Source organism: Aphelocoma coerulescens, chromosome 11, assembly GCF_041296385.1.
Source record: "Aphelocoma coerulescens isolate FSJ_1873_10779 chromosome 11, UR_Acoe_1.0, whole genome shotgun sequence".
Taxonomy (NCBI): Eukaryota; Metazoa; Chordata; class Aves; order Passeriformes; family Corvidae; genus Aphelocoma; species Aphelocoma coerulescens.
In genome coordinates, this window is record NC_091025.1 from 9,631,129 (window position 1) to 9,643,636 (window position 12,508).

The 12,508-nt window shown below is 45.3% G+C and overlaps 1 protein-coding gene across 2 annotated transcripts in view; it reads left to right on the plus strand.

Moving 5' to 3' along the window:
• Positions 1-3,065: 3,065 nt before the first annotated feature.
• The window catches only part of SLC12A4 (solute carrier family 12 member 4), a 46,606-nt gene continuing 37,163 nt past the window's right edge, over positions 3,066-12,508 (plus strand). The window contains exon 1 of one of the 2 annotated variants that reach the window (XM_069027305.1): positions 3,066-3,354. In XM_069027305.1, the coding sequence (XP_068883406.1) occupies positions 3,081-3,354 (274 nt within the window). In that variant the 5' untranslated portion in view covers positions 3,066-3,080. Of the gene's footprint in view, positions 3,355-3,898; positions 4,114-12,508 lie in introns of those variants that run through there. The other variant, XM_069027306.1, reaches the window with a different exon arrangement.

The window sequence follows — 12,508 nt, forward strand, 5'->3', positions numbered from 1 at the left end:
CTGCTTTTTGTTTTCGCTGACCAGTCTGTATCCATATGAAACCATAATCCCAAATTCTATTTAGCTTTGTAAAGGTAATTTTCATCTTTTATTTAATGAGAGGATAGCAATGTTGTTTCAGGTAAATACTGTAGTGTAGTATTGGAGATCATCCAGTTTCATCCCAGCATCACATTCTTATCAGACAACTTTTGAGCTTATGATGGCCACTCATACCACTCAGAGTAACAGCCACTTACTATCCTAAGAAAAAAGTTAGGTTGAAATTGTGTTCTCTTACAAACCAGATGCTAAACAAAGTTGACATGGGTAGATAACTTCTTAGCTTTAAATATGGCCTTTCTGCAAGTCAGTAAAGAACCCTTGTCCCTAGACAAAAGAAATATTTTTGCTTCAATAAACTTGAATGGTTTCCTAAGGCCCAATTCTCTCCTAACACATTTGGATATAGTTTCCATTCCAGAGAAGGGAGGTGCTGGTATATGTGCATGAGCCTCGTTTTTTTTTAAACTTTTTCTGCTCATGGGTTACAATTTCAGTATCACTGATTTTATGATACTAAAATGTTTTGTGATAGCATAGATGCATTTTTGGTACCTAAAGAATGGTGTCTCCTTACATCTGCTTTCAATAGTGCAATGAGAAGGAAGCATCCCGTTTAATACTTCTTCCTGAATATGCATGACTCCAAAAACATTAACTGTGGAGACTTACTTCTTACAGTCCCTGTCTCCTTTTTCTACACCAGCTTACTTAGACCAGACATTTTCACTCAAAAGCTTTATAAACAGGGAATAAGACTGTACATGAACAGATGTTCTTAATGGTGAATTAGCATCTTGCCCCTTTTCTATATAAAATTATTTTCCCCCTATCAATTATTTTTCTGTTTTCTTGGTGGGGTGTAGCTTGTTAGGTCATCCCTTCCATGAACACGAACAAAACGTAATTCATAGAGGGTAAAACAGCAAATGCTACTTTTGGGCCCATTGTTCTACTTTCCTCTGGGGGAAAAAATTATTGCTTGCCCAGAGAAATAGCAAGTAAAGCTTCATAGATCTCTGGGGACTGCATTTACAAACATGCTCATTTTAGGGTTACTGGAAAAAAATCTCACCCTAGGTCTTCGAGAAACTGGGAGCTTTCAAGAGGAAATTCTGGTGGTTTTTTTTTTTTTTTTTTCTTCAAACTCCTCCAAAACCGATAAGGCTGTTTACAGAGATACACATGGCCACATGAAGATCCTTGTTGTTTCCCTCAACAGAGCAAAGAGATAAAAGTAAAATGTAGGTTATATGAAAGCATAGGAGTCTTAGAAGTCTTTCCACCTGTCTGATCAATACCAAGAGGTGTAATTGCTCTGACTTTCCCCAGAGGTGGTCTACCAGCAACTTTGTGCTAAGTGAACTGAGAGACCTGCACCCCCTTGGCAGCAGTCGCCCCACAGCATGGATCCTTCATGTTTATTTCAAACCCCAACTAATTAAAAGTAGATTTATTAGTCAGTTCTTGTGAACAAAGCATTCTCCCTCCTGTTTGTCTCTCTCCAGCTCATTACAAATTTTTCTTTCTCCCAGTGACTTGGGGGTTCCTTTGTCAAAAAGACAGGACATACTCAGAAAGCTGGGGGTAAGGTGGTTCTGAGCACAAGCAAGGCCTAGCCTTAGCCTCTTCCTCTCTCTAAACTTTGTATCCTCCTGGAGACTCATGTGTGATCCAAAAGACAAAACTGACATCCGTGTTGGAATGTCTTGTAGCTGTACACCGACTTCTTGATTAGGGAATATATAAGTCTACAGAAATCTACAGAACCAGTTTGAATTGACAGTCCATAGTAAAACACACAAACTGTTTTCTTGAGTTTTTTTCTGATGATTACACAACACATTAAAAAGAGATCCTTCTACTGTCAAGGCTACCTTTCAAACACAGACAATAAACAATATTATCAACTACTAATTCACGTTTAAACTCCCATGTGAAGGCTACCATACACGAAATGAAGGCCAAGATACCCATCACTGGCGCCAGCTTTTTCAAATGTGAAGGCAAAATCGAATTTTGCTCCCTCGGGGACAAGAGGCTGGGCAACTGGCGTGCCCCGAGCTTTATGGAGGGGATGTCACCGCTCTGCCTCCGGGAGCGGGACCGAACAATGGTGTCCCCCGGCTCCGCGGCCCCAGTCTGAGTGGGAGGGCCACAGCCCATCCGTCTGCTGCCTTAGCAACTGGCTGCTTTGCATACAGCTACAAATACCCTCGGCCCCGACCCGCATGCAAATCTTCCCAGGCAGCGCCGTGCGCCGCGCTCCCCCCTCGCCTCCAGCGCTGCCATGTTCCCCGTTTCCCATGGGCTTGCTCCGCTTGCCATGTCCCCGCTGAGGGTTTCGTGCCGCCGGAGCCGAGAGCGAGCACAAGGGAAACCACGGCGGTGACACCGCAGGAAGCAGGAACAGCTGCACATGGCCCGGGACCGGCACTCGGCCGGCTCTCGGGTGCCACTGCGCCTTCCGCCTGTTCCGCCAGCCCCACGCCGGGCTGGGACCGGCTGCCGGGACCCGTTACATCCCTGACTGGCGCTCTCGCTGCCCCGGCCCGCCGGGGCTCCCGGGCCCCCTGCCCGCGGCTCGCTTGCTGATGCTTGCCCCACACCACCCCATCCCCCCTCGGGCGTTTCGGGACCACCCGGCCCCATCCCCGCGGCTCGCCCCCTCCACCATCCCCGCCGCCGCTCTCCGCGCATCGCTCCTGCCTAGCAAATGGCGGCAGCGGAGGGAGCCCGGGGCACGGCGGGCTGGGTATTTCCTCCCTGAGGCGGCCCGGCAGCGCCCGCAAGGGAGGGCGGCGGGCGCCCGCCCCGCCCCGCCCCGCTCCCACCGCCCCCGGGCCCGGCTTCTGTCACGATGAATGGGGGAGGAAGGCTCCCCCTTCCCCTCGCTGCCTCGCCGCCTCCGGCCCCTCCTCCGCGCCCCCGCTGCTGAGCGCGGCCGCCCGGCGGAGCGACCCCCGCCCCCGCGCCCGGTCTTCGCCCGGCGGCCCCGGGGGCGGCGGGATCCGCACCGCCCCGGCGCTCGCACTGGAATGGGTGGAGTTGAGGAGCGCGGTTTCCTGAGAGGAAGTGACCGCACGGGGCAGGAATGCGCCGCCGGCTCCGCGCCGCGTCCCGCCTGCCTCACCGCGGTGCCGCGGGGAGCCCTCTCCGCCCCGCCAGCCATGCCGCACTTCACCGTGGTGCCGGTGGAGGACAAGCCCCGCGCCGAGTACGACAGCGTAGAAGGGCTCAGCTGGGTGGACTACCGGGAGCCGGCCGCGGCGCCCGCCCCCGGCGACTCCTACGACACCGTCAGCTCCGACGGTGAGCGGGCACGGCCAGGGCGGGGGGCGGCGGTGCCCACGCTCCGGGGGCTCGGGCGAGCCCGGCTCCCCGCCCCGCTGCCGCCGGCCGCGGCAGAGACAAAGGCGGGGGCGCCGGCGGCGGCTGCCGGGGTGCCTCGGGGCGCCGCGCCCGGAGGAGGAGCCCCTCGGGTGCGCCGGGCGAGCGGCGGCTCCGCTGTTGCCAGGGCCGGGACGCGGGAGCCCGGCGCGCCGGGGCAGCGCTGCCGCCGATGTCAGCCCGCCGGGCCGGGCCGGGCCGGGCCGAGCGGGGCAGCGCAGCGCGCCCGGCTGCCCCGGGGATGCGCTGGACGCGGGGTTCCCCGGAGCGCACAGGAGCCGGCCCGGGGTTCCCTCCACTCCCCCAGCCGCTTGGTGATAGCCCGGGGTGCAGCGGGGAGCGGGGCTGGCCCGGGGTACAGCTCTTATCGGTGCTCCCACAAGCTGCCGTCTCCAGAGGTGATAAGAGTACGTGGAGATAGGCTCAGATGTTTTCAGTGCTCCACTGCCAAAATAAGCGGGTGATAGAGAATTTAGTTAAATTAGCCCAATTTAACAGTGGCTGCTCTACTTGTTTGTATCATCTTAAAAACGCGGCTGCCCAGCAAGGTCTCTCCCGCAAACCGGGCCCTTGAATACTACAGCAAGTGCTTTGTGCCTGTGTGGCTCTCACAACTGCTTCTGCCAGGCAGAGCTGCTTTTTGTTAGGGGTTAATTTATTCCAATTACAGAAGACGATCACGTAAGTAGGAGGGGATTTTGGGTGGTGAGAAGTACATTCTTTAACTAGGCAGCTAATATCAGTGCTCAGCCTGTCTTGGTGTTTTGCTGTGAGTTTTAGATATAAATCACTTTAAATACAGTGAGTGTTTCTAGTGGGAATGTGAAGGACACTTAGATTTGGGCAGTAGTGTAGTTCTGGTACAAGGTTGTTTTAGTTCTTTGTGCAATCTGTTCTTTTTTTTCTGCCTTGGTTATGTTTAGCTTTCTGTAACCTTTAGGAAGAGGATCTTCCCATGGGCTCATCTGGTGGATCTGACTTACCCTCTGTGAATCATGTGTGACTCTAGGCAACAAAAGAAAAAGCAGTAAACACCTGACCTGTTCTTCCTTGCCTGTGCAGTCAAACTTTTCAGACTGCAAATGTTATTGAATGTACAGTAATCCCTGAAGGGAGCCTGCACTGCTCAGGCCTGTGCTTAAGGAAGGCAACAGGGTTATTTTGCTGGGTGAGACTCAACTGTCATAGAACAAAGTTCAGTTCCTGCCTTGTTACCTTGCTCCTTTCTCTGAGAATGTGTTTCAATCTCCAATATGTGTGTATTGAGAGTTTCTTTCTTTTCTTTCTTTCTTTCCTTGTATCATTTTCAAGGAAAATTTAGATTTTGAATATCAAGTAACTTACATAGCCCTAATGCCCGTTCTTTCCATGCCTACTGTGGGTATTTTAGGATGATGAAAGGTAGGTACTTTTCCCAAGCTGTCTATTACCACAGACAATTGGAGGCACTAGCCCTAAAGGCTATGCAGGGCCTTTAATTTGTTTTGTAAAATAGGTCTGTTTTGCTCTCAGGTCCATGTTTTACATAGACCATATAGTCCATGTAGCTAGCTTTAGCCATGGGTTGGTAAGCGTGGCTTGTGGAAGCTGCTGCCATGGTGGATAAAGGAAGGTCAACTCAAACCACCTCTTTCTTGGGTATGAGACTGCCTGTAGGATGTGTGCAACCAACACACTTCAGGATACCCACTCAGCTCCCTGTCACAGTCCATCAGTCACTGGCAAGCTGCGGTCTCTAATGTGCTGCTGTCCCAACTCCAGTGCTCAGCCATGCTGCTGGAAGTTAGCTGAGTCTCTTTATTTTAAAGCTGATAAATATCTAGTAACTTCTCTACTAATATATGGTAGCTAGTTCTGTTTCTGTTTGAACTCTAACTGCCTTCTATTTTTTAATTTACTTTCACAGTAATTAAGTATTGTTTCATACCCTCAGGGTGTGCGTATAAAGATATGTGTCTTGCCTACCTGTACTGACAAGCATGTTCTTCCCCACTAGCCTTTTCTGTCTTTACCTGGGTTTCTTGGGTTTGTAGCTCTGTAGAGGGGAATCTGAACTCTCTTGTATTATTCGTTTCAGTTTTGGTGCTGGTTTCTACATCCTGTGCAGTTACCCTGGCCTCTGTACAGGGGAGTGTTGATGATATGATACAGCAGAGGTGGAAGCTGTCGTTGCAGTCAGTATCTCAGAGCTGTTTAGCACTGGCTGAAGCCTGCAGACTGGAGGCAAGAGAGTGATCCTGCAGAGCCTTCTGTAGCAGCTGATTACTGATTACGGGGCTCATGGAGGGATTTGTTGGTGTTGGTGATGCCCCTGATTGGAGATAAGATAAACTGTTTGACTTGAGTGCAGAGTTCAAGTGCTGTGGCCTTATCGAAGTGCATGCAGTTGATACTGGCCCTGCATGGATGCACACAGAGCTGCCTAAGCAGTGCCCTTGGTCCAGGCTTTCCGGGCCATCAGGTAGCTCCACCACAGTCAGTGTGAGAAACTGGTTGTAGTTGTTCTGGTGAACCTTCTGCTGGGAAGATTTTATTTTGACAGCTTGCTGTTCAGAACTTGACTTCAAGACTTACTTGGATTGCTGAGTTTGGTTGGATGGCTTGAGGTGACTCATGGCCCTTCCAGAGTGTGGTCATGGCCCTGTAACTGTTTATAGCTGCTCTGTAACAGTCTGCAAAGTAGTGGCTGTGTTGTCCAGTACTCCTTGCACAATATCTTAGGCTGTTGCTTATGATTCTGACGGATTCTTTTTTTGGTTTGATCTTTCTACCCCTGCCTTTATTTGTCATATCTCTGTTTTTGAAGGTTTTTTTCCTAAATTTTGCTTTTTTTAGGACATCAAGTGATGGGGTGTCATCTAAACTCTACGGTTGTGAAGCCATTCTGCAACAGAATTTCTTGTCAACCATTTCCATAAGAAGACATTAGTCAGTGTGCAGTAATTTAGCCTTGTCAGATAGTTCCAGTGCTTGCTTATGAATAAAATCAGCCTTTTATTTTTAAGTAGGTTCCACTGACTGCCACTGCTTGTAATAGACTTTGACATCTTTCATTTAGAAAAAGAAGTACAAAGAATTATCCTGTGATCCTATGATAAACACGTGAGCCCTTCTTTATGGATCGTCAGGGATGAGAAATGTGAATTTGGCATCCCCTCCGTCTTTGAAATAAAGCCAGCATGTTAGGTTGGGTACACAGGGCAAAGAGAGGGACAGTGGGGTCTGAATAGTGTTTGAAAAACCAAATACACTTTGCTTTACTAGGAATCTCAGCTGCACAGTGATTGTGCACGAAGCTAACCAAAGTGTGGCAATGTCATGTGTCCTGTGGGAAGTTATTTATCTTCCCTTGACTTTTGTTTGTGGAAATGAGACACTAATCAGCTTGGTGTCACTAACCAGCTTTGGTCAGCTGCCACCCTTGGTTTTTGCCAAGGAATTGCTCTGCTTATGTTCCAGTTATCACATGGCTTTCTCCAAGCCCAGAGTTCTCTAACTAGACTTGAGACCTTTACCTCAAGCTTACACTCTGTGTCAGTGTGTTCAGTGCTCTTGTGCTGCTCATTTGCAGTGAGCTGTTTTGGAAAATGTGGGTAAAGTTCTGGTGTGATAGCAGTGTGCTTTTACTTGAAATGTCCTCCTGGTTCACTGCTTTAATATGTGGTAACTTACTAGCTTAGATTTTCAGTCTTTTGCAAGACTTGAAGCTAAGCTCACGCAAATGTGTCTGAAGATACTTTTAATGGGGACGCATAAATCATTCAAAAATTCTTCTTCAAAGTGCTTAATTCTTACGTGTAGGTGTTTTGGCAAAGTCCAGAGATGAGATAAAATTAGCACATAATAAATTAGACACTACAGCTAAATAGGACCGACAGAAACATGTCCAAATAGCACTTAAATTATCTTAAGAACTTCTGCTGGCAGAAGTGTGGGTAAATGACACTGTTATGGTGGTCATAGCGGAATATTTTTACATAACCTCTGTAGCACAAGCGTCTTCAGCATTTTTTGTGTTGCCTAAAAGCCACAGAAAGAAGTCATAGAGGAGGCAGCCTGGGGTGGAGTTGAGGCAGAACCTCTGAATTGTTTCAGAGAAAATAAGGTAACCTGAGAATAGCAATACTGATGTCAGTGAACTGTCTCTTCTAGTGATTTGTTAACTATTTTCTTGCTGGAAATGGGATGGAGACTACATCTTCGATGTAGCTGCATTTTAATGAGGAAGGGGTTTTTTTTCTGTTCTGCTGGCATCTGGTTTCCCTTCTCTGAAAAGTATGATGTGTAAATTTGGGGATATTAAAGGTGTCCTGTCAGTGCTAAGTATGTCAATATGTTGCTGTTTCAGAAAGGGTACTTGTGGGATCCACAGCAATGGTTATGGTTTTCAGTGCAGATCCTGAAAGGGGTCTTAGCAGCAGGGTCATGCTTTAGAAGTCCTGGGAGGTTGTTAGGGTTTTTTCTTTTCTTTCCTTTTTTTCTTTTTAGATTTTTTTTTCTTTCTGTTTGAGCAATCAGCAATTAACACAGCACTGATTGCAGTGCTGAATTCCAGAATGCTTTTCTCAACAATACAGGTGAGTAGAGAAGTGGACTCTCACTTGAGATAAGGAAAGATATGAGTTCGGCATGTGAAAAATGAGAATGGGAAAGTGCTTTGTGACATAAGTTGCTGTTTATAATAGCTGGGTGGGTGAAGGAGGGGGTATATACTTTCTTTATACCCTGTAAGCAAAGGAATTTTTCTGAGAAGCTTGTTTTCCTTGACCCATAAGCCCATGGTCAATACCTCTAGTTTCTTTTATGAGCTTGTAGTGTAGTAAGGTTTAATTTGTTAACATGCTTGTCTAGGAAAACAGAAAAGTTCTTGTTGCTGCATAAACTGCTACTTTTGCTAAGCATGTCTCATACTTCTAATTTGTGCAGTGATTAGGACCAAGCTGGAGAGGCTGCAGCTGTCCAGTACCAAGGAGATCGTGGTGCCAGCTGCTGCTGAACAGGAGACTTAGCTAAATATAGGAAAACATGGGCCTTTTTGTGGGTTCTCTGGTATTTCAGTTATTTGAAAAAGCTCTGGGAAGAATCTTTGTGATACGTCTAAGCAATGTGAAAGCAGCTCCCGTACCCGTGTGTGCGTGGGTCTGCGTGTTGCAAAATAGTAACAGAATATTGTTAAGAAAACCCAAACAACCCTCTGTTGGTCTTTTGCAGCTGCAGATTTTTTGTGTTTTGGAGAACACCTGCACTAGAAGGCTAAGCAGTTGTAACATGAAAAGACATGGATTTTCCATTTAACTTTCTCTGCCAATGCTTGCTAAGTGGCCATTTCAAACTTGAGTTGAGACTAAGTTTGGGAATATTTTAATAATTCTGAAGTTATATCTTCTATACAATCTTTGAACTTTTCTAAAGAATTTTAAGTACATTTTTGGGTGTCTTGTGTTTGTATTGCCTCTCTTTCTCTCTCTCATGTATAAAATTGATCTGTGTGTGTTATTCAATTTCCCCTTAAAAATTTCTTCAGTGTTTCACTTCCTCAAAGAAAATAATGACATCTGCTTTCTTTTCCCTGCTGCAACAAAATTAAAGCATAAGTTTTTGCATGCTTTTCAATTTAAAATTCAGTTTTTGCTTTTGCTCTAAAGTTCTGTGTAGAATGAAGACTAAGGTAGTTTGCAGTCTCATTGACTAGGAAGTGTAGCCAAACATAATAAATGCTGTTGGCTGAGGTTGGCAACAACCGCCTTGAGAAAGATCAGAGTTAGTGATCACTGCCTTGTTTTGAAGTGCATGTAACAGGATGGGGGATACCCCGTGCCACAGGGAGAGGAAAGCTGCATTTGGTGAGTTTCCCCTTCCAAGACCAAGTTAAGGATTTATGTCTGTTTTTGATTGTGATGCAACAAATAATGTGCAAACTGCTTTAAATGACGGAAAAACTGCTGTTAGCACCAATATGCAGAGCAAGATTTCTTTGATCAAAGGGTCCGTGTCTTCAACTTGCTGGTTCAAGGTTGTTCTTTAAATACTTTGTTCTGTGACCTGAATTACAGAGGAAAAAAAATGCACCATTTTAAGACATGGTTTAAAGCCTATTTGATTTACATTTTAGGGGTGTTTCCTTTGCCTTCAGTAACGTCTAAATCAGAAATTTTGCATCTCTTAATTGTACTAATTTTTATTTTATTTACTGATTTTTATTCTCAGATAATCAAGTTTCAAGTTTTTTTTTATTTGATTTAGTAAAACTTCTTTCTTAATTATTAGTTTTCAATAGGCAACTGTTTAAATGCTGCCAAGTGATGCCTTAGCAATGAGTAGTACTGTTCTTGCTCTTTCAGTTGAGCTGCTTTGGATGATTTCTTTCAGCATACTTGGATTTTGTCATGCATGGAGGACTGTGCATCTTTCACAGTGGCTGCTGTAGCAATTGCCAAGCAAGCAATATCTTTGTTTGAATGCAAAATACATAGACAGAAAATATTAGTCTTTTTACAGACTCAAATACTTGACAGTTTATGTGTCTGTTGTTAAATTTAAAGAGTCTACACAAAAATACAGCTCCTATAATGCCTATAGGGTAAACCTCTCTGGTTTTGAATATGACAACATTTTGTATACTGTAACTGCATATATATATATATATATATATATATATACACACATACATATATACAACTGTGTTTGGAGGTTATTTTGTAACCTGTTTACTGCCTATGTGTCCCAGTAACTTTTTATTTTAAACACAGTTTAACAAGTTTCAAACTGTCACTTCTGAACCATAAAAAGAAGTTCCTGGAGTGAATGGAATAGCATTTTTTCCTAACAGGCTTTTAATTGGGCTTTAGATTTTGTGGTGGGTGCTAGGTATGGCTTGGAAAAGAAGGTTGTTTGCTTTCCAGCAGTCTTAATTCATGTCTGAGCAGCAGAGGTACAGGTCAGAACAGTTCTGGGAATACATTTTTTCAAAATTTTTGTTGCTGTTAAAGGTACCTGGTGGAGTTCTTTCTTAATCATCTTTTGATCTTCTTTGTGCTCTGTAGGACAGAGAGATGGAATTTGACATGCCAGATAAAGTGCTAATTGCCCCCAAAAAGCTTTTACTCAATGTGCTTATGGATGAATGGGGAAGTTTGATAACTTGGCAGTTATGATTTGCTGACTGGAGGCAGCTTTGGACTTGCTGGAAATGTAAATGAAATGGTATTTTGCTGAGCAGAAGATGAGAGGCCAGTGGCAGGCAGGGCTGGGCAAGCAGTGAGGGAGGAGGTGGCTGGTACTAGTGAAGGGATGGTCATCATCCCATCTCAGTATTGATGGTCACAGTGCTGCTCCAGGATACCAGGAAGCTCCTTTGTGTAAGGCATTGTGTGCCAGCATTTCCACAGGTATTCACATTTTGGGTTTGCCTCATGTCTCATGGGTTTTTGGCCCACAAGTGCATCCTCTTGAATGTAAAATGCTTAATTTGCCCCTTTCTCTCCACTCGAGTGACCTGCATTGTCCTAGAATCCCAACTCTTTCATTGATTGGCACGTGGTCTGTACTGTCATGAGGATGCAATCCATTGATTACTTTGAAAATGAGAATCAGAGCTGTGAGCTGATGTTGGAGGCTGGCTTGCAGGGGTCTGTGGCAGGGATTGTATAACAGGATCCTGCCAGAGGAGCGGTGACGCAGAGCTGTGTGTAGGGCAGAGGCATGCTGTACTGTGGATAGGTTCAAGGTAATTATGCCTCAACAAAACTACATTTTCTTTTTTCCCCCCTACAGTCTAATTACCAAGCTTCAGTTTCATCTCCTACCAGTAGCCAGCAATTTCTTCTGTTTATCTGAGGGATTTAGAACGTCACTCAATCACTGCATTTACCTTCTTATCGTGAAGCAGGTTAGACCATACAAACTTCTGACTTTCACTTCCATGTCAAAGGGAAAAAAGGCTTTTTATGGTGTGCCATTAGAAGCTGCTCATTTGGCGAGTTAAGAATGGCAAACTTGTTGAGACTTGCTCTTGCATACTTTAAATTGCTGATTGCTGCAATAAAACACAGTTTTTATGCCCTGGAGTATAATTGCTTTCCATAAAATTATCTATAGCAATGCAACTTTGTTTTATGACGCTGTCTCTGCTTGCAAGATGAGTAGGCCTGAGCTTAGTTACTGTGTGCAAAGTCCACCTCTGGATTTCCTTGTAGGAGGTCAGATCTGAGTCAGGACTAGAAGTAGTTCAAGAGGATGGCATAGCTGCTGCTGTGTCTGATGGAGGACAGCACATTACTGTTCTCCTCTGCCTTCTGCCTTTGCATTCAGGAGCTTTGTCTTCCTTATCTTCTTCTTCAATAGTATAATTGATCTTATTTTTCCTGCTACTTGCTGTAGTATATATTTGTCTCCAGGGCTGACACAAAGGTAGAAGTGTGTTAATTGTCTTGCAGGTCTGATTTTAGAACCCACTGCTCCTGTATATTTTTGGCTTTGTTCTGCTAAAGTTTTAACTGTCCAGCCTGTGATTTGACAATATGAAGTGCTTGGCAATAGTACCACTTGACCATCTCCTCTCAACAGGTTCCCTTCCTTGTTTCCTGTTTGTGTTCTGGACGTGTATTGGGGCACGGCTGTTTTGAGAGCATCACGAGCCAACCCTTTCTTCAGTTCCCACATGGAACTTTTATCTTGACTTCTTTGCCTAGGCCAACACAAACCACTCCCTCTTGATATGTCTCTGTGTTCCATGAAATGCAGTAACAATGTCAGGGGTTAATTTATGGGACATGGTAATCAAACATGAAAGGAGGTATAGTTGAGCCATATTTGGTAAATCCCAATTCTACGTAACCAGATAGTTGGATGATTATCTGCCTTGTGTTAAGATGCCTTTTAGCACACATGCAAAGGAGCTTTAAAGCTGTAACTCAAGGCAACACAGACAGAATGGTTTAATTGCAATATTTTGCCTTTGCCCTTTTAAGACACTGTATTGTAGACTTTGTGGTAGAAGCATATATTTAGCAGGAGCAAACTCATTATTATACATCTTGGAGTGTTTTCTGACTTAGACTGTGTTCCAGCTGCCTAA